Source organism: Urocitellus parryii, chromosome 6, assembly GCF_045843805.1.
Source record: "Urocitellus parryii isolate mUroPar1 chromosome 6, mUroPar1.hap1, whole genome shotgun sequence".
Lineage (NCBI taxonomy): Eukaryota > Metazoa > Chordata > Mammalia > Rodentia > Sciuridae > Urocitellus > Urocitellus parryii.
The window spans coordinates 36063031-36085701 of record NC_135536.1 but is presented as its reverse complement, the minus strand read 5'-3'; the positions used below and the strand labels follow the sequence as shown (position 1 = coordinate 36085701).

The 22671-nt window shown below is 43.5% G+C and overlaps 2 protein-coding genes and 1 non-coding gene across 5 annotated transcripts; 2 read left to right on the top strand and 1 right to left on the bottom strand.

The window, feature by feature from the left end:
• Positions 1-28: 28 nt before the first annotated feature.
• Trnar-acg (transfer RNA arginine (anticodon ACG)) lies at positions 29-101 on the bottom strand. The gene has a single exon. It is a non-coding gene; the product is annotated as a tRNA-Arg (tRNA).
• Positions 102-425: 324 nt separating this feature from the next.
• Positions 426-8639, top strand: Prmt5 (protein arginine methyltransferase 5). Its single transcript, XM_026406085.2, has 17 exons — positions 426-566; positions 1168-1286; positions 1586-1671; positions 1853-1987; positions 2721-2833; positions 2978-3027; positions 3228-3391; positions 3833-3994; positions 4166-4243; positions 4336-4394; positions 4477-4599; positions 4688-4863; positions 5902-6011; positions 6233-6326; positions 6505-6621; positions 6819-6883; positions 8084-8639. The coding sequence occupies exons 1-17, from the start codon at positions 457-459 to the stop codon at positions 8234-8236; spliced, it is 1914 nt and encodes a 637-aa protein (XP_026261870.2). The 5' UTR covers positions 426-456; the 3' UTR covers positions 8237-8639.
• A 1533-nt stretch (positions 8640-10172) lies between these two features.
• On the top strand, positions 10173-22341 carry Rbm23 (RNA binding motif protein 23). Of its 3 annotated transcripts, XM_026406055.2 has the most exons (14): positions 10173-10328; positions 15314-15389; positions 15952-16064; positions 16552-16599; positions 16844-17017; positions 17441-17494; positions 17645-17762; positions 17851-18003; positions 18085-18222; positions 19251-19316; positions 20845-21040; positions 21123-21233; positions 21330-21414; positions 21499-22341. In XM_026406055.2, exons 2-14 carry the CDS (start codon positions 15324-15326, stop codon positions 21500-21502), a joined length of 1326 nt encoding a protein of 441 aa, XP_026261840.2. In that variant the 5' UTR covers positions 10173-10328; positions 15314-15323; the 3' UTR covers positions 21503-22341. The 3 variants fall into 3 exon arrangements, with proteins under 3 accessions (XP_026261840.2, XP_026261841.2, XP_026261843.2); XM_026406056.2 differs by lacking the exon at positions 21499-22341 and having other exon boundaries at positions 21330-21418; XM_026406058.2 differs by lacking the exons at positions 10173-10328; positions 15314-15389; positions 15952-16064 and adding an exon at positions 16346-16391.
• Positions 22342-22671: the final 330 nt, after the last annotated feature.

The following is a 22671-nucleotide window of genomic DNA, read 5'->3' as shown; positions in this document are numbered from 1 at the left end:
GGTTGCAATAAAGGAGTACCAGTCCCAACGAGCCAGCCAGGAGTCGAACCTGGAATCTTCTGATCCGTAGTCAGACGCGTTATCCATTGCGCCACTGGCCCCGAGACAATCGCGCTAGGCTCAGTGATGACACTTCAAGCTTACACTGCAGGGTTTCATGGGACGTGTAGTCTCATAGTGGGGTTCTATGGATACATGAGGCATTCTGGGAGACTGGAGCTCGTCACCGACGAGAAGCTGAGATTGGTGGATCTACGGGAGCCACACCGCACGTCACTGTGCAGCCCGCGGATTGGCGGGAGGAGCCGTCCCCCCACCCCTCCGCCTCCTGCTCGGGAGCCGTGGACGACGCTCTGGTTGTTAAGGCGACTCGTCCCGCCTCCTGGGGACCTTTTTCCGCTTTGTGATTGGCTACTAGTATCAAGGAATCCCGGCGTGGACAGCGCGAGGGAAAAGATGGCGGCGATGGCGGTCGGTGGTGCTGGTGGGAGCCGCGTGTCCAGCGGGAGGGACCTGAATTGCGTCCCCGAAATAGCTGACACATTGGGGGCTGTGGCCAAGCAGGGGTGAGGGCCGGACCTCCGCGAGTGGAATGCGGGGTCCGAACTCGGGGACTGAGGAAGGCAGACTCTATCGGGGATGAGGGCTTGAGAAACCATTACTACTTGAGGGGAGAATCCTCGACCCCAGGAACGCGAGGAAAGAAACTTATGGGGTGGAGGGTCACTGAATCCAAAAGTCAGGGGAGTTGTTGGGGAAATTCAAAAAGGGCGCACAGTTAATCTAGGGAGGATGAGATTATTGTTTGGGAGTGGGAGGAAGTGTTAGGGGGTAAGGGAGAGAAGAGGTTAATCTTGAGTGGGGAGGCATGGCCAGTACTGGGGCAAATCTGAACGTGATAGTCCTGGAAGGGCAGTGACATCAGGAAAGAAAGAATGCTGCTTTGCGTAGATTTCCATCTTTTCATTCATCTTTTCCTTGTTTGTGTTTCTGGAAAAGTTGAGGCACAATGCAGCCCCAAGGTGGGCTGAACTCAGCAACCCAGAGGGGTGAATGATGGCAGCTGCAAAGGCTATGCAAAAGCATGATAGTCTAAACCCAGTTACTTGGATCTCTGGGCACTGCTGCTCACATTACATGATGATTCTGGGTCTGTCGTGGTTGTAGGTTTGATTTCCTCTGCATGCCTGTCTTCCACCCGCGTTTCAAGAGGGAGTTCACTCAGGAACCTGCTAAGAATCGGCCTGGCCCCCAGACACGATCAGACCTACTGCTGTCAGGAAGGGGTAGGGACCATCCCCTGTGTCCTTTAATTATTAGAGGCAGTGACAATTTATGCTTTATCAGGGCCCTCAGACTCTTCCTTTTCTGACTTGGATATATTGGTTCGTCCTGGGATATAGAGAACTCTTGTTTTCTCCTTGTCTGCTTGCTAAAAGCCTTAGTTCCCTATTCTGCATCAGGCTATCCCATATCTATGATAGCAAAAGTCTCTCATCTCTACTCTGTTCCCTGCTAAGAACTAGAAATTGAAAAAGTGCTGAACCTTATTCAGTCTTTGTCTTTCTTGGATGGGGGAGTGCAGACTGGAATACGCTAATTGTGGGAAAGCTTTCCCCATGGATTCATCCAGACTCCAAAGTGGAGAAGATCCGCAGGAACTCCGAGGCGGTAAGACTTTTGAACTCTCCACAGAATCTTTCTAAAGATTAGTAGGTCTCTCATGAAGCTGGGAAGGGAGAGTAATCCCACACCCCATAGCCTGGCATATCAAGGTAAATCAACAGATACAGTACAATAAAAACTATTTGGTTGTTATCTCTTAACCTTTTACTCTTGATCTCCATTCTAGGCTATGTTACAGGAGCTGAATTTTGGGGCATATCTGGGTCTTCCAGCTTTCCTGCTGCCCCTTAATCAGGAAGATAATACAAACCTGGCCAGAGTTTTGACCAACCACATCCACACTGGCCACCATTCCTCCATGGTATGGCTGTGGGGCTCTTTTCCTGCTGCATATCATGCCAGTCAGGCTGTACTAAGTACCTTCCAGTGCCCAGCTGTTCAGTGGTGTACTGGGCACATTTGAAATGTCAGTTGCTCTCCCTAACCCCTATCAAAGAATATATAGGGCAGGAGGTGTAGCTTAGTGGTCAGCTGCTTGCCTAGCATTTGCAAGGCCCTAGATTTGATCTCCAGTCCTTAAAATAATATAGAAGCCTATAGTTAATCATTTCCATAAATAAAAGACAAGGCAGATTTTTGTACATATAAGAATATGGGGGCTGTGGCTCAGTGGTAGCGCACTTGCCTAGCAAGTGTGAGGCACTGGATTAGATTCTCAGCACCACATATAAAATAAATAAATAAATAAAAGTCAACAGCTAAAAAATATTAAAAAAAAAAAAAGAATATGTACAAGATACAGGCTGGAGTTGTGGCACAGAGGTAGAGCGCTTGCCTAGCATGCACAAAGGCATTGGGTTTGATCCCCAGCACCAAATTGAAAAAAAAAAAAAAAAAAACTAACCAAAAATAAAGGTATTGTGTCCATCTACAACTAAATATTTTAATATATGTACAAGATACAGACATAATCATAAATTGGGAAAGGCTTACAAGGGGATTAATTTGCAATCTGAATCTTTTTAATTGGGGGAAACTTTCTGGACAGGATTAATTCAAAACAAAGTTCTAAAAGGCTACCTGTTCATGTGCAGTTCTGGATGCGGGTACCCTTGGTGGCACCAGAGGACCTGAGAGATGATATAATTGAGAATGCACCAACTACACACACAGAAGAGTACAGTGGAGAGGAGAAGACTTGGATGTGGTATGTCTCCTTTGCTGCTGTATCAGGGCAAAGTACAGGATGAGGGGAAGTACAGGGTGGAACTAATAAGAGTTCTCCTTGAGCTATGGTGATCGGTAGGCCATATGCATTTGATAGTATTTTTCTGTATTTGACTCTGGACAGGTGGCACAACTTCCGGACTTTATGTGACTATAGCAAGAGGATTGCAGTAGGTAAGTCCATAAGGGTCCTGGGATGGTATGACCTCCTGAGAATAAAAGTCAACATTATCATGTATACTGAGCATTTTGATTACTTTCCCTGTGCCTCAATCTGCCTTGTACTTGTGAAAAGGAAACAAATCCTGTGCAAAGGAGCAAGGAAAGGCTTTTGACTGGCAGTGGTTGATAGGTCTCTTTCTTCCCTTGTGTAGCTCTTGAAATTGGGGCTGACCTGCCCTCTAATCATGTCATTGATCGTTGGCTTGGGGAGCCCATCAAAGCAGCCATTCTCCCTACTAGCATTTTCCTGACCAACAAGAAGGGATTTCCTGTTCTTTCTAAGGTGCACCAGAGGTTGATATTCCGGCTCCTCAAGGTGGGTGAAACAGTTCTAGAGGTGGTCTAGCTTGACTATATATGTAAGCTGCTTTCCCTCTCCCCCAACCCCTATGGGGCTGTTTTCTTCTCTGGTTTCTGGAGAATAATTTCAGTTAAGAAAAAAAAAGGACAAATGTCAGTAAGAACCCCAGAAACTTTTCAAAAGGAGCAAGACCTCATGAGAACTTTGCAGAAATCTTCATTTAGGAAGTTACACAGCAAGGATCCATGTGGCCCTTTGAGCCAGTATGATACTTAATATACTATAAAATGGCTTTGTAATTTTATTGATGATTTTGCTTCTTTTGTTGGTATTAGGGCAGATATTTGAGAACTGTAGGTCTGTCCTTATTTCATAATAGGGCTCTTTGGCCATAAACCACAATATCTCAGAATCTTGGTTTCATGGCTGTATCTAATGATCTGACTTCTCTCATAGTTGGAGGTGCAGTTCATCATCACAGGCACCAACCACCATTCAGAGAAGGAGTTTTGCTCTTACCTCCAGTACTTGGAATACTTAAGCCAGAACCGCCCTCCACCCAATGCCTATGAACTCTTTGCCAAGGGCTATGAAGACTATCTGCAGTCTCCACTCCAGGTGGGTTTGGGATGCATTGACAGGCAGGTGGTGGGGTAGAAAATATCTTAATACTAGATACCTCCAGATCCTACCAAAACTCATGAGACAGTAGGAAGTTTTTGATGTTTGGGTGCATCATCTTGCCAGAAACTGGCTAACTTACTTTGTCTTTTTCCTCTCATTTGTCAGCCACTAATGGATAATCTAGAATCTCAGACATATGAAGTATTTGAAAAGGATCCTATCAAATACTCCCAGTACCAGCAGGTACAGTGTGGGCCCAGGTTGGAAAGCACAGGGCCTGGATGACCTCTGTGAGGATGGGATTATAGCCATGAGGTCTTCTCTTCTTCTCCCAGGCCATCTATAAATGTCTGCTAGACCGAGTACCGGAAGAGGAGAAGGATACCAATGTCCAGTGAGTGTTCTCCCTGCAGTTCCAGGTACTTTCGCGCCTTTTCTCTATATGCCAAATCTGCTTGACTCTTCTCCTTTCTTAGGGTTCTAATGGTGCTGGGAGCAGGCCGGGGTCCCCTGGTGAATGCTTCCCTTCGGGCAGCCAAGCAGGCTGACCGGCGGATAAAGCTGTATGCTGTGGAGAAGAACCCAAATGCTGTGGTGACGTGAGTAGCATCTTGCTTGCTGGGAAGTTTGTTCCTGTTGGCAGGTTTCCGTAAGAACTATCATCACCGGCATCATCTCTTGTTTCAGGCTAGAGAACTGGCAGTTTGAAGAATGGGGAAGCCAAGTGACAGTAGTCTCATCAGACATGCGGGAATGGGTGGCTCCAGAGAAAGCAGACATCATTGTCAGTGAGCTTCTGGGTTCCTTTGCTGACAATGAACTGTCACCTGAGTGCCTGGATGGAGCACAGCACTTTCTGAAAGGTGCCTCCAAATTGGGTTGTATGAGGTGTTTGATGGTGGGTGGGGCAGCAACCTGGAGAACATTGCAGAATTTAGGGGGAGGTGGGTTGGACTTGGATCAAATCATGATTTGATCCATATGAGTGAACTCACTGCCTATGTGCCCTTAGCAAATAAAGTCATCTCTCTGAGAGATTTGTAAAATAAGAGTAGTAGACTATAGAGTAGAGATTCTTTACCTGAGGTCAATGGACTCCCTTGAGATATGGTATAATATGTACATTGGGCTTGATTTCATCAGGAATTTTTGTTGTTGTTGTTTGTTTTTGTGGTGCTGGGGATTGAACCCAGGTCCTCGTGCATGTGAGGCAAGCACTCTACCTCAGCCCATCATCAGGAATTTTTGTGGAACTTTGTGACCCCCCCAGAAGTTCACAACCACAACCTAAGAATATAGTCATGTATCACATAGTGTTTCCATCAACAAGGATTGCATAGATGAGGTAGTCTCATAAGATTATGACACCTAGTGATTTCATAGCCATCTTAGTTTGTGTAAGTACGCTCTATCACATTCACACAATGACAGAAATCACCCAGTAGTACATCTCAGAACTTGTTATTAATGCATGACTGTATCTTAGGTTTCTTCAATTTTAATCTGTGACTCTATGAATTAGCCTAGAAATAGAATCCCTGATGATGAGAAGTTAGGAGGGCTGGGGATGTGGCTCAAGCGGTAGCACGCTTGCCTGGCATGCGTGCGGCCTGGGTTCAGTCCTCAGCACCACATACAAACAAAGATGTTGTGTCCGCCGAAAGCTAAAAAATGAATATTAAAATTCTCTCTTTCTCTCTCTCTCTCTCTCTCAAAAAAAAAAAAAATCTATTTTCAAAAAAAAAAAAAAGAAGTTAGGAATAGGCCAGTCTGTGAATGTAACAATATCAAGCTGTCTTCCTGGCGATGACACCCTTCTATGAGTTTTGATGTGGGAAGTTTGAACCTTTGATTAGTGTAGATATATACCATTTACCTATTTTGACCTTCCTGCTGTGCAGATGATGGTGTGAGCATCCCTGGGGAGTACACCTCTTTTTTGGCTCCCATCTCTTCCTCCAAGCTGTACAATGAAGTCCGAGCCTGTCGGGAAAAGGACCGTGACCCCGAGGTAAAAAACTATTCTCTTCTGGAAGGAAGTGATACTCTTTAGTACTGTTTTCTTCCAATGGAAAAGATGAAGTGATGAAAGAGAAGTTGAGGATGGAGGAAAGTGGTTGAAGTAAAACTTATCTTTTTCTGTGTCCCTGGGTCTTTAGCCTTTTTCCCTCAGGGAAGTAGGTATCTCTTGTCTTGTCTTCTCCAGCTCTTGCTTTCTCTCACTTGGGACAGGCCCAGTTTGAGATGCCTTATGTGGTACGGCTGCACAACTTTCACCAGCTATCTGCGCCCCAGCCCTGTTTCACCTTCAGCCATCCCAACAGAGGTAGGTTCCTGCATGGTTGTCCTGACTAGAGCTGGAGTAGCTCACCCACCCTCCTGCTTTCTCCACTTGCTTTCTTAAGTCTGCCCTATCTAGGTTTCCCTTTTGGGTCTTCTCATGCTTTAGTCCAAGTTTTCCAGGACTTCTGATTCCTCATCACCCCCATAATCTTTCCTATCAGATCCTATGATTGACAACAACCGTTACTGTACCTTGGAGTTTCCTGTGGAAGTGAACACTGTGCTACATGGGTTTGCAGGCTACTTTGAGACTGTGCTTTATCAGGACATCACTCTGAGTGAGTGTCTGGGGACTAGGGTATTAGGGTGTGCTGTCTGGGGAGTTTGTGTACATGTCTCATTTAGATTCATGGTAAGCCCCAGAGTCAGTGGAAATCTTTGATTACTTGTTTCCATGATCATAGAAGAGACACTTTTCAATTTCTGCAAAAGGCATAGTCATGCACACATCAATTGTTTTATTTTGTTGGCACAGGTATTCGTCCAGAGACTCACTCTCCTGGGATGTTCTCATGGTTTCCCATCCTATTCCCCATTAAGGTAGGAATTGCTGTTAAAACTTTGTAGGGCCACGTATAGTGGGGCATACCTGTAATCCTAGTAACTCGGGGTGCTGAGGCTGGAGGACTGCAAGTTCAAGACAGTCTTAGCATCTTAGTGAAACCCTCTTTAAAAAAAAAAAATAAGAGGCTGGGAGGCTGGGGATATTAACTCAGTGGTAGAGTTCACTGGGTTTAATTCCCTGTCCTGGGAGGCATTGGGGGAGGGGGGAGACTAGGTTAAGGAGTAATTTCTGCCATTGGTGTTTGCTTCTTTCCTTTTCTCAGGATGATATTTGCTATGACCTATGTTGTGATGTTCTGGTCCTCATAGGTCCTTGTAGGGTCATCTGCAGTACCCTTCAACCTGGCCTTCCCGCATCTACTCTGGCTTCTCTTTTATTCTCTACCTTAAAGCAAGAGTCATGTTTTAAAAACTCAAATCTGATTTTATTGTTCTCCTGTTTAAAACACTTAAATGCCTTTTCATGCCCTATAGGATAAAGGTCAGAATCTGAAACTGCTTGTAAGAGTTGGTATGATTTAGTTTTTGGCTACCTTTTCAGCTGCTGTTCCCTGGCTCCCACTGTCTCAGCCCTATGTACCTTTTTTTGTTTATTTCTCTAATATTCCTTCTTTCCTGCCTCAGGTTTTTACATCTCTTTTCTTTGCCTTGCTCATCTTTTCACCCACCTTTCAGATCTACTTGAATATTTCTAGTGTCAGATAAAACTCCCTGGCCTCCTAGGTTATCACCACCCCCCACCCTTTTTTTTTTTTTTTTAAAGTACTGGGGATTGAACCCAGGGGCACTCTATTGCTGAGCTATGTCCCCTGCCCTTTTTATTTTTCGACAGAGTCTCATTAAATTGCCCAGGCTGGCCTTGAACTTGCTATCCTGTCTCAGCTTTCTGAGCCTTACAGGTGTACATTGTATACCACTGTGCCCAGTAGCATTCTTTCATAGATGCTTTCTGGCACCCTGTACACATTCACAGCACTCATCCACTCATTTATTTATTCAATAGCTCCACCGGTAATTGTTTATTCAATGTTCAATTGTTCTGTATTCTGATAGATTTCAAATAAGTTTTATGAGGATTGGAATGGCTTACTGTGTCATTTACCACACCTACCCTGATACATTGCCACTTAAAATTCATTAGCTCTACCCTGAACCTTCTTTTCTTTCTTCTTACAGCAGCCCATTACGGTGCGTGAAGGCCAGACCATCTGTGTGCGTTTCTGGAGATGCAGCAATTCCAAGAAGGTGTGGTATGAGTGGGCTGTGACAGCACCAGTCTGTTCTGCTATTCACAACCCCACAGGTCGCTCATATACTATTGGCCTCTAGCCCTATGTGCAAGAGTCTAGAGCCTTGGAAGCAGCTTTGGGTTCTCCTATAGCACAGAAGGTGCCGTACATCTGTGGGTGCAGTACATCTACGAATTCTTTGTCCATCAGAGGAGCATTTCCATTTGTTTACCTACTTTATATCAAGGTGGGCAAGGGATTAAAAATTGCAGAGCCCAAGTCACCAATCTGTGAAGACGTCAGACCAGGGTGTGTGAAATTAGTAGTGCTGGATCTGAAGTTACATCAACAAGCATTCAGCTTCAAGAGCTTCGTGGAATAGCCCTGAGAACATGTGGATTTGACAAATTTTCAGCTCTTCCCTGCCTTCTCTATTCCTGTTTTGATGGTTTTGTGTAAGAGGAAGTACAAATAAAGTGAAGTTATGGCCCTTTCCTGCTCTACCCTCCTGCCCCCAGCCTCTGTTTTCCCATACCTCACTTAGATGCAGGCATAATCAGATCTGTCCCATTATCCTAAGATCCAAAGGGGTCTAGCTTTATTCTCCACTAAAGAAGCTGAGTGAGAGCTGCGGGTGGAGCTCAGTGGAGCATTTGTCTAGAGTACATGAAGCCCTGAGTTCCATCCCTGGCACCACAAGAAATAACAAAACCCTCAAATGCTAAGTGGTTACATTTGGACTCCTACATATAGTCCTTTCTGACTAGCTACAGGGAGTTCTTGCCACTAAGACCTGGGGTTAGGTTTTTCTCTGGGGAGGAGGCATAGTTCACCACCTTGAGAAAACATGGAGCTATATAGCCCTTCTGCCTTCCTGAGCTACTGCATTGCCAGCTCCTTTTGTTACCTCTTGGGAGAAGAGACACTGAAAGCCTAGCTCTAGGAATCTTCAGCAAGAAGATAACTTTTTTTTTTTTTTTTTAAATAAAATCAGTTTGAAGACCTGAGATCGTTAGTCCATTTTTTTCCATTTTGAAGAAAATAAGTGCAATGACATTAAATATCCAAATCAAATCTAGCCAAGCTTATTGGCACCTGCCTGTAATCACAGCGACCTGGAGGTTGAGGCAGGAGAATCCCAAGCTGAGAGTCAGCCTCAGCAATTTAAGAGAGACTGGCTCAAAGAGCTGAGGATGTATCTAAGTGGTAAAGCGTCCCTGGATTTGAAAGGGGTTGAATCAGAACTCATCAGGTCCTCTGACTCCACGATATAACCAGCTGATTCTACCAGCTGTTAGGCAGCCATTGTCTCGAAGCCCTTGGAAAGTGTGAGTAGGCTCAGTTATCCCTGGTCAGAGGGCAAAATACTACTGAATCCAAGGATATACTGAGAAACAGTCTCAAACTTACCTTGCGGTGAGAGGTGTGTGTGTGTGGGGGGGCAGCAATGATTTGAATTGAATGGGACTACGCAGAACAAGGCAGACAAATCTCGCACGACTACGTTTCACAGGTCCCAAGTACCCGAGTCAGGAGGTGTTGGGTGAAAAGGGGGTGTGCAGGCCCACATCCCCCATGAGAAAACAGCACAATTACTCTCCACAAAACAGTCTCTGGGAGGACAGACATTCGCACATCGGCAAATCAGTAGAGACTGCCAATGACATCCTTCCACCCTCCGTCCCTCCTCGTTGGCTCCGCCCGCCGCTTTGGCCCAGTCCGTGCTAGTACCCAGAATGGGACAGGTGGGCCCTTCCCTCTTGTTCTGGACCTGTTTCCCCACCTTCCGCAAGTCACTTAGCCAATAAGAGAGTGAAGGCAACTACCAAAGGGGTTTTCACTTTCCTTGAGTCTCTCAGAAGCTGGCCAATCAGTGGTAACTTGATGGTTGCTAAGAGACATTTACGTTTCGCTCCACCCGTACTTAAGAGTTTTAGCCAATGAAAACCTTCACTTTGGACCGTTCCCGCGAAACCAGAGAGATGAGGTCCAGCGCCTGTTTCCGGCGCATGCGCAGATTGCGGAAGGTTCTGGAAGATAGCTGAGGTGCCGCCATTTTGCGGGAAGAGGAGCAGGTCTGACTGCTGTGCTGCTTTTTTAGCTGAGACCGTAGGATATAGCTGAGCTTCGCGCCCCACACACACCTAAAGGAACGGAGAGAACCGGGACCCCCCTGCGGGGACCCGGAACTGGTGAGAAACCCCGAAACTGTGTCCCGCGCCGCTACGTCACCTATGTGTGACGTTGCTGTGTGGCGCCTCCCCCTGACGTCACAGGCAGAAAATGGCGTCATGAGCAAATCAGGCAAACTTAAAATTAAAAAAACGAAAACAGAAAACCCAACTTTTTGTTTATTTTGTTCTGGAAACGTTCACTATCTAAATGTAGCCCACTGGCGTGACTTTAGATATCGGCACCTCATGGTTGTAACTTATACCGGTAAAGTTGCGGCTTCAAGGATTCCAGTGACGTCGCTTTTCCGGACCTCGCTGCCGAGGCACTTAGGGTCGCTCCTTCTGGGGAGGGAGCTCTGACCCTCCGCAGTCTGAGAAGACCCATATAATCTTTCTACCGTTGGTGCCTGGTGCCACCACTCAGAGAGATAAGGGGATTGAGATTTCTTCCTCAATTCCCAGTTCCTTGAAAACTTATGTTTAATGTGTTGGCCTCTGTGAGCTTTTAACTTTCGACTACACACATTCCCTAGGCTTATGGTGAGGCCTCATGAGGTTGGAGCACTGGGACGCTGGCGTTTGCAACGATGGTACAAGTTACTTATAGGACCATTTTATTTTATTTTATTTTTTGTTGCAGATGGACACAATACCTTTATTATTTTTTATTTATTTTTATGTGGTGCTGAGGATGGAACCCAGCGCTTCACACATGCTAGGCAAGTGCTCTACCACTGAGCTACAACCCCAGCCCTTACAGGACCATTTTTTATTTTAAAAAATTTTTTAGTTGTAGTTGGACACAATACCTTTGTTTGTTTTTTTTTTGTGGTGCTGAGGATCGAACCCAGGGCCTCGCACAAGCCGGGCGAGCGCTCTACCGCTGAACCCAGCCCTAGCCCTATAGGGCCATTTTTAAAAGAGCAATTTTGGATCGTTGCACAACATGGGGAGGGTAGTCCTTTTTGCCTTTCTAATTCTTGGTATTAATTAACCTGCCTTTCGTTTTGGAGTTGTTTATGCCGCCTCAGTGATTTAATCCAGGAAATGGTGCTTCCATCAGTCCAGTGACTCCAGGATTTGGTGTATTTTTCCTGAATAGTGGTTCTTCTCTGCCCCTTCAACAGTGGTGTTTGCAAAGTTCAAGCACTGCAGTGGTTGTAGGCTTCTATGTAGTTTTTTGATCAGAGATGGAAGCATACACTGGTGTGTATATATGGATGGGATTGAGTGCACCTTGACCCATAAACTGGGATATAGAATTCGAAAACTACCAATCTAAAAATGTATATTTGGCACCTTGTTGCTTTTAGGACATCTAAAAAGACAACCCAGAGAGACTGCCAGTTTCACATTAACATGTTCTACAGTCATACATTGCCTAACAATGGAGTATGTTCTGAGAAATGTGGTATTAGGCAATTTCCTCCCATTTAAAATATCAGAGTGTAGTTTCACAAACTAGGAGGGCTACTATGTTATTTTTTAAAAAATATTTTTAGTTGTCAATGGACCTTTATTTATTTTATGTGGTACTGAGAATCGAACCGAGTACCCCACACATGCTAGGCAAGTACTCTACCACTAAGCCACAACCCCAGCCCCTACTGTTATTAAACAGCATAATCTTATGGTCCATGTCTTATATATGGTCCATTGACAGAAACAACATTACATGGCACATGACAATATGTCTGTATTTAGATGTGTTTCAGGGTGAAAATTTCATACATAGAGTTCATTTGGAGAGGATTATCAACTTTGGTGAAAGTTTCTGGGGTTTTTGTTGTTTGTTTTTGTTTTTCTTTTGGTGCTGGGGATTGAACCAGGGCCTCCAGCATGCTAAAATTCTAAGCACATTGTATTACACCCAGCCCCCTAACTGAAAGTTTTTGTATATGTTTTGTTACCTGTGCTCTCTGATTCCACTCAATGATAGCAGTTCTTGAAATTAGAAGCATTTAATTTAGAGAGGAAAAAGCGGATTGTAAAGAAGAGTTTTTAACACTTAGAAAATTTGTGTAGATTTGGGGCTGGGGTTGTGGCTCAGTGGTATAGTGCTTGCCTAGCACATGGGGGGCCCTGGGTTTGATCCTCAGCACCACATAAAATAAATAAATAAAATAAAGGTATTGTATCCAACTACAATTAAAAATAAATATTAAAAAATTGTAGATTTGGCAGGCAAAGTAACTCAAAAATGATTTTAAGGTTGAAAACTTATTTTTAGACCCATTTTTCCACAGTGGGCCAGATAATACATGTTGTCATTAGTGTGGTATAGAAGCTGTGAAGGTGTGTCAAATGGGACTGTTTTGATAAACCTATCAGAACATTCATGTTCAGTGATCTATATTTAAAACTAAATATTTTAGTATGCTGGGTTTTTTTTTTGAGAATTTTTTAATATTTATTATTTAGTTTTTTCGGTGGACACATCATCTTTGTATGTGGTGCTGAGGATCAAACACGGGCCGCACGCATGCCAGGCGAGTGCGCTACCACTTGAGCCACATCCCCAGCCCCTAGTATGCTGTTTTGTTTTTTATTTCTTTTAAGTTTAAACCAAACGAAAGAGGTAACCTGATATAATTGTTAGATTTGGAGTCAGAAGACCTCTGTAATCAAGAAGTAACCCCTTTATTTGAGCTATTTGACTTTATACAGTTGAAAAAAATCTCATTTAAAAAAAATCTGTGAATGGGTCAGATATTATCTGCAGCATATATTACCTTTGATTGCTAAATAAACATTAGATGCTGTTATGAGAGTTTAATTCACTGGGTTTTAGACACCTATTTGATTTTGGTTTGATTTTCATCCTCTTTCATCTTCTTCTAAGATTTTTATCTCTATAATATACTTAAAACAGTGCCTAGAAATCACAATTCATATGAGGTAGGTAGGTATAATCATTACACATACTAAAGCATCAATATAGGGTATGGGCTTTGAGGGCAATCAGAATAGCACTGTTGGGTTGTGCATTACCTGTTTTAAGGAAGATAAAGCTTTTGTGGATATGGAAAGTGATTTTGATAGAAATTCCTCAGGTTAGTTTTCTTTTTACAGTATCATTGATTTATAAGCAATTAGTATACAGTAAAACTGTAGACATTAATGTGTAGTTGGTTGGGTCTTATTATGTGTAAACACCCATAAAACATTACTCCCAAACGTTTTCTTATGCCCTCTTAAAATCTTTTCCTCCCAGCCCTTCTTCACCTGCTCCTATACCTACACAACCACGGATCTGCTTTCTGTGACTGTAGATTTGTCTGAATTTTCTAGAATTTTATATAAATGGAATTATTCAGTGTTTTGGTCTGATTTGTTTTACTCAGCATCATTATTTTGAGATTCATCCATGTAGATTCATCCAATAATTCCAAAGCAATAATTTTTAATATTAATGTTGTTTGATATCTTTGTTTTTCTGATTTGAAAGACCTCTGATAAACAACCAGAGTGAAGACAGATGCTAGATGTGAAAGCTTGAGGGATGTGAGCACTTTTTCCATGTCTTCCAGACAGAAAGGCTTCAAAGTGAAATTGGTTAAGCCAATTTTAACTAAAAAAAAAAGAAAAAGAAAAATACACACACACATACACACACACGTTTACACATATATGTATTTTGGGGTGGGTACTAAGGATTGAACCCAGTGATGTTTTACCACTGAGCTATATCCCCATCTATTTTTTAATTTTTTATTTTGAGCCAAAGTCCTGTTTAGGGCCTGAGTTGCTGAGGTTTGCCTTCAACTTGCCGATCCTTCTGCCTCAGCCTCCCTAGTCACTGACGTTATAGATGTGTGCTATTGTGCCTGACTTAATCATAATATATTTCTGAATTGCCTAACCTCTCGTTTATGTTGCGCTGAAAATGCTTAGTGACGAGGCCCTAATTATTGATGTTTGGGTCATGTGCGGAAGAGCTTAAGGCAAATTTGCATCATTCTGGTTTTGCCTTGTCTTGCTTCTGATTTTTGGTCTTGTGCCTTTACTTTTTTATTGGAAATGTGTGCCTATTTTTATGATTTAAGTTTATTAGTATCTTTTTTAAAACTTTTTATAGTTGTAGATGGATAGCATGCCTTTATTTTTATGTGGTGCTAAGGATTGAACCCAGTGCCTCACACATGCTAGGCAAGTGCTCTGCCACTGAGCCACAGCCACAGCCCCTATTAGTGTCTTTTTACATTATAAATTTAAGCCAGTTAGCCAGGTGGGAATTTTGAACAGTAGAATGGAAGCCTAATGTCCCTTGTAAAGTGAATAGTAATTTTGAGTACCAATATTTTCAGCTAGGTGTGGTGGTATATGCCTGGAATCCCAGCTGCTTGGGATGCTGAGGCAGAAGGATAATAAGTTCAGTGCTAGATTGGACAATTTAGTGAGACCCTGTCTTAAATAAAATAAAATAGGTCTTGGGATATAGCTCAGTAGTAGAATACCCTGGGGTTCAGTCCCCAGTGCCTCCAAAATGAAACAAACATTTGACAGTGTTTTCACAGAATAAGAGTTATATTGCATTTGTCTCTACCTGGGTATTCAGTTTCCTTCTAGACCCATGACCATTTCTTTTTTCCCCCATATTTAGTGGTACATATTGGTAGGATTTGTTACATGTTCATACAAACATTGGTCCCTTTCCTCTACAGATCTCCTTTTGATTTTCAAGAGATCCGCCCCTACCTTTCTTTTCCTTTTTCCCAAGTATGAGAGGAAATATATGATCTTTAGCCTTCTGAATTTGACTTATTTTCCTTAACATAGTGGTAGACCCTTGACTGTTTCTAAGCCACAAAGCATAACTAGTTTAGATCTGTAGGATGTAAAAATAAATGTAGAATAAACAATAGCTGGTAAGATCCTTTTAAATTTTTAAGAAAAAAAAAACTGTATTCCTGAAGTCTGTTTCTTGGAGGGAAAGGAATGTGGTGCTAGAAGGGAAGGAAAAATGTAAATCAGATTTTTATGTTTTAATATCTTCTCCTCAGATCTGACACGATGGCATCTGATGACTTTGATATAGTGATTGAGGCCATGCTGGAAGCTCCCTATAAAAAAGAGGAGGTAATATTCCCCACCTCACTCCTGGAATTGGGTTAATAAGAAAGAGCAGTTGTGGATCATCAGTTGAAACATTTTGTGGATCTTCTTTCCCTGCTTGTTTATTATGCTCAGTGACTATTCTTAAAAGGCATAGTCTCTCGTAATCTTTGCTGGGGACCTGTACTCAAGGACCATTCTTTTAGAGAGGACCCTGAAAGCCAGGGGTGGGCACATAATGTGGTGGTGGTATCATGTGCTTTGCTGGTAACTCTCAGTGACAGTAGAAAGTCAGTGAACCTCAGACCAGCGCCAGTTTCTCACTCTCCTGGGACATAATGTCAGTGAAACAGATGTTAGGTAGCTGACATTTGACATCAAAGTCTGTCATTCTGATCTCTTCCTTTTTGGTAGTTTCCTTGCTTCCTCTATTATTCCCCTTGTTAGGAGATCCAGGTGCTCCAAAACTGGCTAGATAATTGAGAGCTTTTGATTTCTTCCTTGTCCACCTTTGTTCTTTTTGCGCAATGGAATCTGTGTGTCTGCCACCTTGTACCTTGTGATATTTTCCTGGCGAACTCCTCAGGATGAGCAGCAAAGGAAAGAGGTTAAAAAGGACAGTCCTAGCAATACCACCAGCAACACCGGCAACAGTGGCAGTGGTACCAGTGTGAGCACCACCACTGGGGAGACAAGCAAGTGAGTGTGGGGTGAAGAAACGGGTTGGCAACTTGGGGAAGGGAAACAACGGCATCCATTGGAGAAACAGCCAGAATAGGGAGGCGGTGGCTCTTAAGACTGCTGACATTTAGTAATGGCTCCACTGGGTCATGGGAACATTGGTGAGTTGGTTTAATGATCTTCTAGTCTTCGCTTTCCAGTGTAGATTTGTGGATCAGTCCTAGCATCGATATATTTCATTTGAATAAAATAGCAAGAGGACCCCTGATTTGGAAACACCAGCTTTTGCTTGGCTTTGGGGGGAAATTGGCCACTTCAGATGACTGACAGCATTCAGGGCTCTGTGTAAGTTGGTGTTGTGCAGTTACTGTGAACTACTGCCAGATCATCTTCTGGGCTTTGGTCTTTTGGTGCTTTCTGTTTCACTCTGTCCTTACTCTCATTCTTTTTCCTTGGGAAAGATAATAAAACTTTCTCAGTAGTAAGAATTTCTGCTCTTTCACAGGAAGAAGAGGAGTCGGAGTCATAGTAGAAGCAGGGATAGAAAGCGCAGGTCTGTAATTTTGGGAACTGATGGGTTTGGGGAATTGGTGTTTTTTTTTTTTTAAACATGTTGATGGACCTTATTCATTTATTTATATGTGGTGCTGAGAATCAAACCCAGTGCCTCACAGATGCTAGGCAAGTGCTCTGCCACTGAACCACAACCCCAGCCCAGATTTGGGGAATTGTTAAAATGGGAAGATAGCATGGAAGGCTATAGGTTAAAGTTCAGAAGAGGTTATTTTTATCTGTAGTCGTAGCCGAGAACGGGATCGGCATAGACGGAGAAACAGTCGCAGCCGAAGTCGAGATCGGCAGCGTCATCACCGCAGCCGCAGCCGGGATCGGCGACATAATAGTGAGTCGAGAAGTCGAGACCGGCGACGTGAAGATCGTGTGCGCTATAGGAGTCCTCCACTTCCCACTGGGTATCACCATTTCTAAACAATGTCACCCTTCTGTCTTACTCTGGCTACAACAAGTGCACTGTGGATCCTGCCTGAGGGTGCTTATCACCCACTGTGATAGGCAGGTTGCACAGTTACTGGAGGGATGGTACAGGTTGAGTACACCTAGGTGAAATGCTTGATACCAGCAGTATTTTGGATCCTGGATTGTTTTCGATTTTGTAATATTTACATATACATAATGAGATACTATGGGATTGGTGGTAACTTTTAATGCATTTTAGTATGCCTATGTTTTGACTGCAATCTTCAATTTTCAGGTTAGGTATGCTCAACCTATATTAATAGTTCGTATATATGAGATAAGGTGCTGGAATCTGGTTTTCTCATAATGAAAGACCCAGCATTGAATAAAGTTTTATTTTTGTTTTTCTCTGTTTCTAGACGTAGGTATGGACACAGTAAAAGCCCTCATTTCAAAGAGAAGAGCCCGGTCAGGTAGGTTAATAATGAGCACTTTTAGGGATTGTGAAATATGAATAAAATGTTGGTAGAGCCAAACTATAGGAATGTGTTTTACTTGAGGGTTAACTGGAGAATAGTAACCAAGGATTGAGAGGAGCAGTCTAAACATGTTTTATGTTTTAGGCAGCCAATTGATAATCTGAGCCCTGAGGAGCGTGATGCCCGCACAGTTTTCTGTATGCAATTAGCTGCCCGTATCCGGCCTCGAGACCTGGAGGACTTTTTTTCTGCTGTTGGCAAGGTAACCTTCCCAACTCAGTGTTCCTCTGAGTAATTTATCTTCTATCTACCTTCATTCTCAATAGGATTTTCTTTGTGTTCTGGGATAGGTTCGTGATGTGCGTATCATCTCAGATCGGAACTCACGTCGTTCTAAAGGCATTGCGTATGTGGAATTCTGTGAAATGCAGTCTGTGCCACTGGCCATTGGGCTGACTGGGCAACGACTTCTGGGAGTACCTATCATTGTACAGGCCTCACAGGTGAGCAGGTTAAGAAGGTGACATAATAAAAGGTGGATAGGAAAGTGGAACATAACCTATCATGTATTTCTGCTTTTTTAGGCTGAGAAAAACCGATTGGCAGCCATGGCCAACAATCTGCAGAAGGGTACTGGTGGACCAATGCGCCTCTATGTGGGCTCCCTGCACTTCAATATCACTGAGGACATGCTCCGGGGCATCTTTGAGCCTTTTGGCAAGGTGAGTAGAAAGGAAAACTTGTGAAGGGGATTGAAAAATGTGGATGGGGCTGGAGTTATGGCTCAGTGGTAGAGTGCTCGCCTCCCATGTGCGAGGCCCTGGGTTGGATCCTTGGCACTACATAAAAATAAAATAAATAAATGAAATAAAGATATTGTGTCCATCTACAACTAAAAAAAAAAAAAAAAGATAGAAAGAAGGAGAAAAATGTGGAGTAGGTGTGTGTGTACTGTTCTTCTGTCTAATTATGATTAACTCATTGCATATGTCCTTGGCAAATGGTCCATGGCATGAAAGTTAGGTTCCATCTCTAATCATGGTGATCAGTAGAAAACCAAGTCAGACACAATAAAATCAAATAAGAGGATCCAGATTAAGTAAGATTAGTTAAGTGTTTTTGAAAAAGATGGCCTTTGTCTTTTTTGATACTGGGGTTTGAACCCAGGGGCACTTTACTGCTGGTCTGTATTCTCAACCCTATTTATTTATTTATTTTTTAGGTGTTGGTGGACCTTTATTTTATTCATTTATTTATATGTGGTGCTGAGAATCAAACCCAGTGCCTCACACGTGCTAGGCAAATGCTCTACCACTGAGCCACAGCCTCAGCCCCTCAACCCTTTTTAAGTTTTTTGAGATAGGTTCTTGCTAAGTGACTGAGGGACTAAGTTGCAGAGGCTGCCCTTGAACTCACAATCCTCCTGCCTCAGCCTCCCAAGTCACTGGGATTACAGGTGCACACCATCACACCCTGCCTTTGTCTCTTTTTAAAAGAAGGTTTGGGGGGCTGGGGTTGTAGCTCAGTGGGAGAGCGCTTGTCTAGCATGTGTGAGGCACTGGGTTTGATCTCAGCATTGCTTATAAATAAAATAAAGGTTCATTGACGACTAAAAAAAGGAGGTGATTTGGGAAGATATAATTTGTTATCCGGAGGTAGAGAGAGGTATTTAGAATAATTTGGGTAAGAGAGATGAAAGATTGTGGGCTACTGAAAATATAATTAATAATTCCTTCCTGTTCCTCTGCAGATTGACAATATTATCCTGATGAAAGACTCAGATACAGGCCGTTCTAAAGGTTATGGTTTTATTACGGTGAGTCTCTTGTCTTCTAGTTTTTAAATTTTTCTTTGGGTTTTTCCACTTGTCTGATTTTGCAGCTTAGCTTCATCCTCCTCCTTTAGGAACTAAGTGACCCATAAATCCTGGTGCCTGAAGCTTGGACTAGCCTTCTGCCCCTTGAGATGAGTGAATTGCTTGAGATCTTGGCTTTGCTCCTACACTGTGTCAGTGGCCTTGGTATGGGGGTGTCCAGGAATTTCAGCCAGCTTCCCTGGTGCTGCATCTTGCTCTTTGGGTAATAGTAATGTTTCCAGGCTGCAGCTAAAAGGTTGGGGGCATGAGGGAGGTTAGGCATGGGTGTTTAATGACAGATTTATAGAATCAGTGCATTCTCATGATAAGGATGGGAATAGGAAGTTAATACTTCCCCCTGGCACTACCTCATTTGAAGCAGTTTCTCCATTGAGAACAACACCACTATAGGAACAACATCGTAGGAAGAATAGTGAGGCTACCCTAGTAATGGGTAGCCTTTTCCTGACTCTCCCAACAAAATTGTTTCTACTTCCTATAACTGGTTCTTCCAGCCCCTTGTGACTCCAGTTTGAGAACTGGCTGCCAGCCACAAAATTGGATAGAAACTGATATTTTCTGGGCTTAATCCAGACAGTGTATGTCCTCACAGTTGCCTACAGGGCAGAGAGCAGTAGGTTGTGTTCTGTCATGGGAATTGCTCACCTTAGAAGTATCCAGTAAAAGCAAGCCACCTACACCACCACCTAGGAACTGTCAGTACCACATGCCAGGCCCTACAGCAAGGATTGCCAGAGTAAACAAAGCCAGCTGTGGTGTTGATGATTCCTTAGTGGCAAGTAACCATTTCTAATTCTGTGTGACTCACACATGGAAAGGCTTCTGTTGCTGCCTTTTGGTCAACAGCCTTGACATACCAACAGCCAACTGGGAATCTTCAAACTGGGTACTGCGGGTGCGGCTGATAAAAAAGGACTAAAGAGCAGAGACTGGTTTTGAACTTGCTGGTCAACTAAAGAGCAGAGACTGTCTGCCCATCATTTAATAGCCAGCACTGGATAGGGATGAGGATATACTGTCTGCCCTCAATACCACAGTGTGTTTCTTCTAAGCTTGGGCTCTGGAGTCCCAGAGTCTGGGCTCTGGAGTCCCAGATTCCTAGTACTTGATTGAGAACTAAAACTTACTAAGCCTGGGGGATGAGTGAAAAACTGAGAAGATTTTACTTCCATTTTACATGCCCATTTGTAAAACAGCCTGTCAGGCTAGATTCCTTACAGGTGATATACTTTTTGCATTGGTAGATATCTTAATGGAGCTGGAATATTGAAAAGTGGTTGCCACTCAGTCTTTTTCAGACGATCATTTTGAGGCAGTGGGGGTCTTAGGTTACATTCCCTGGGAAAGAAAATTTTGTACTATAGTGAATATGTAACTTTCCTGTGATAGAGGGTCCAGGGAATGTTAAGTGGGGCTTTGAGAACATGTCTGACCAGGAGGTGACTGACACAGCCTGGGTTTCTTGTAGTTCTCTGACTCTGAGTGTGCCCGGCGGGCCCTGGAACAGTTGAATGGTTTTGAACTTGCTGGTCGATCTATGAGGGTTGGCCAAGTGACTGAGCGGCTGGATGGTGGCACAGACATCACTTTTCCTGATGGGGACCAGGAGCTGGATCTGGGATCAGCAGGTGGACGTTTGCAGCTTGTGGCCAAACTGGCAGAAGGTAGAGTATCTGCTGGGTGGAGAACACAGGGATGAATTTTAGATCAAGGATTGGTACTTAATCCCACCTCTTGTTCTTTTAGGCTCTGGAATCCAGCTGCCAACCACAGCTGCTGCTGCTGCTGCCCAAGCTGCTGCCTTACAACTGAATGGAGCAGTTCCTTTGGGGGCCCTGAACCCAGCAGCTCTGACTGGTAGACATAGGCTTAGAAAAGGGAATGAAGGGGTGGTGCTTGGAAGAAAGGAATGCTTTTTGCTCACTCAAATCACTCTACATATCTTTGTTTTAGCTCTGAGTCCGGCTTTGAACCTTGCCTCCCAGGCAATTGCATCCCAGTGCTTCCAGCTTTCCAGCCTCTTTACCCCCCAAACCATGTGAGTCTCAAGGCTTAGCTCATTTTATTGTTTGGTTATTCTCTTCTCTTTGGGCTTCTCATTTACCTCTTTTCCTTGTCACAGGTAAATCAGTGGCACAGCACACTACCTCTCTGTACCCTCTGGGTCCTGCCACTCTCTTCTCCTTCTACTGCCCTGTCTTCCATTTGTGGACCAAGCCATCCTGAGGGCATGGACATTGATTCTAGAGGAACTTGGGACCACTCTTAAGACAACAAGAAGAGCTCCTGCCCATGCCCCACTGGGAATGGACTCTGCTGAGCAAAGCCCCCAGTTGAAGAGAACAATCTACACCTGCATTGAACACTTTTGTCTTTGTGTATCTTTTCCCAAGACCACCTTCTTTCCCTTTCCCATCACCTCTTAGTGATTCTTCCTCCATTGGGAAGGCCATAGCGCATTAACTATAGGACCTAACCTCTCTTCCTATATTTTTACCCTATAAACTATCACAGGATCTCTGAATATAGAGGACATTGAGTTACGGGGTGCACTTTGAAGGTGCTGGACTTTTGCTTTAAGGACCCTGGCAGATAGCATGGATATGGGCATGTACATTATGACACCTGGCTCAGGCCTCAGCTTAATTATAGCTTGAAGCCAGAACTACTACTGTAGGCTCAGCATCTTATTGGGAGGCACAGTAGTGATCTATTCTGCCAGGCAATTGGGATTGAAGCCTCAGGGGCTTTCAGGAGTTTAAGTAAAAGGTGGGATACCTTTCCATCTTCCTTTGTACACTTGTCCTTCTCAAGTCCTCCCTTTGGCCTAGGGTGTGAGGATGGAGGGGAGGCTGCTATTTTCCACCACTTCCTATGTGCCTCAACTGATGTTTCAACCCTGGTGGTTAAAGCCACTCCCATCCCCTACCTGAGTATGGGTGAGCCCTTCTCACTTGATTTTATATCCTTGTGTCTATGTACATATAAAAGAAAAGATTATATATATATATATATATATACATATAAACTTTATATAAAAGCCAATCTCCCTGTTGTGGCTGCTGCTGTCCATGTGGTCTCAGTTAGTGTGTTGTTCTGATGTTAAACTTCGGAGCCAAAACCATGATGGTTCCAGGGAGATATATAAAACATTTATAATACCAGTGCCTTTTCTTTATTGTATTTGACCTTTATGGAAAAAAACAGAAGAAGGCTCACATCTGGTGGAATTCCCCATCTGTATCTACCTTCCATTCTTAGCCATGGTCTCCATCTATTGTCATCTTTTTGTGTG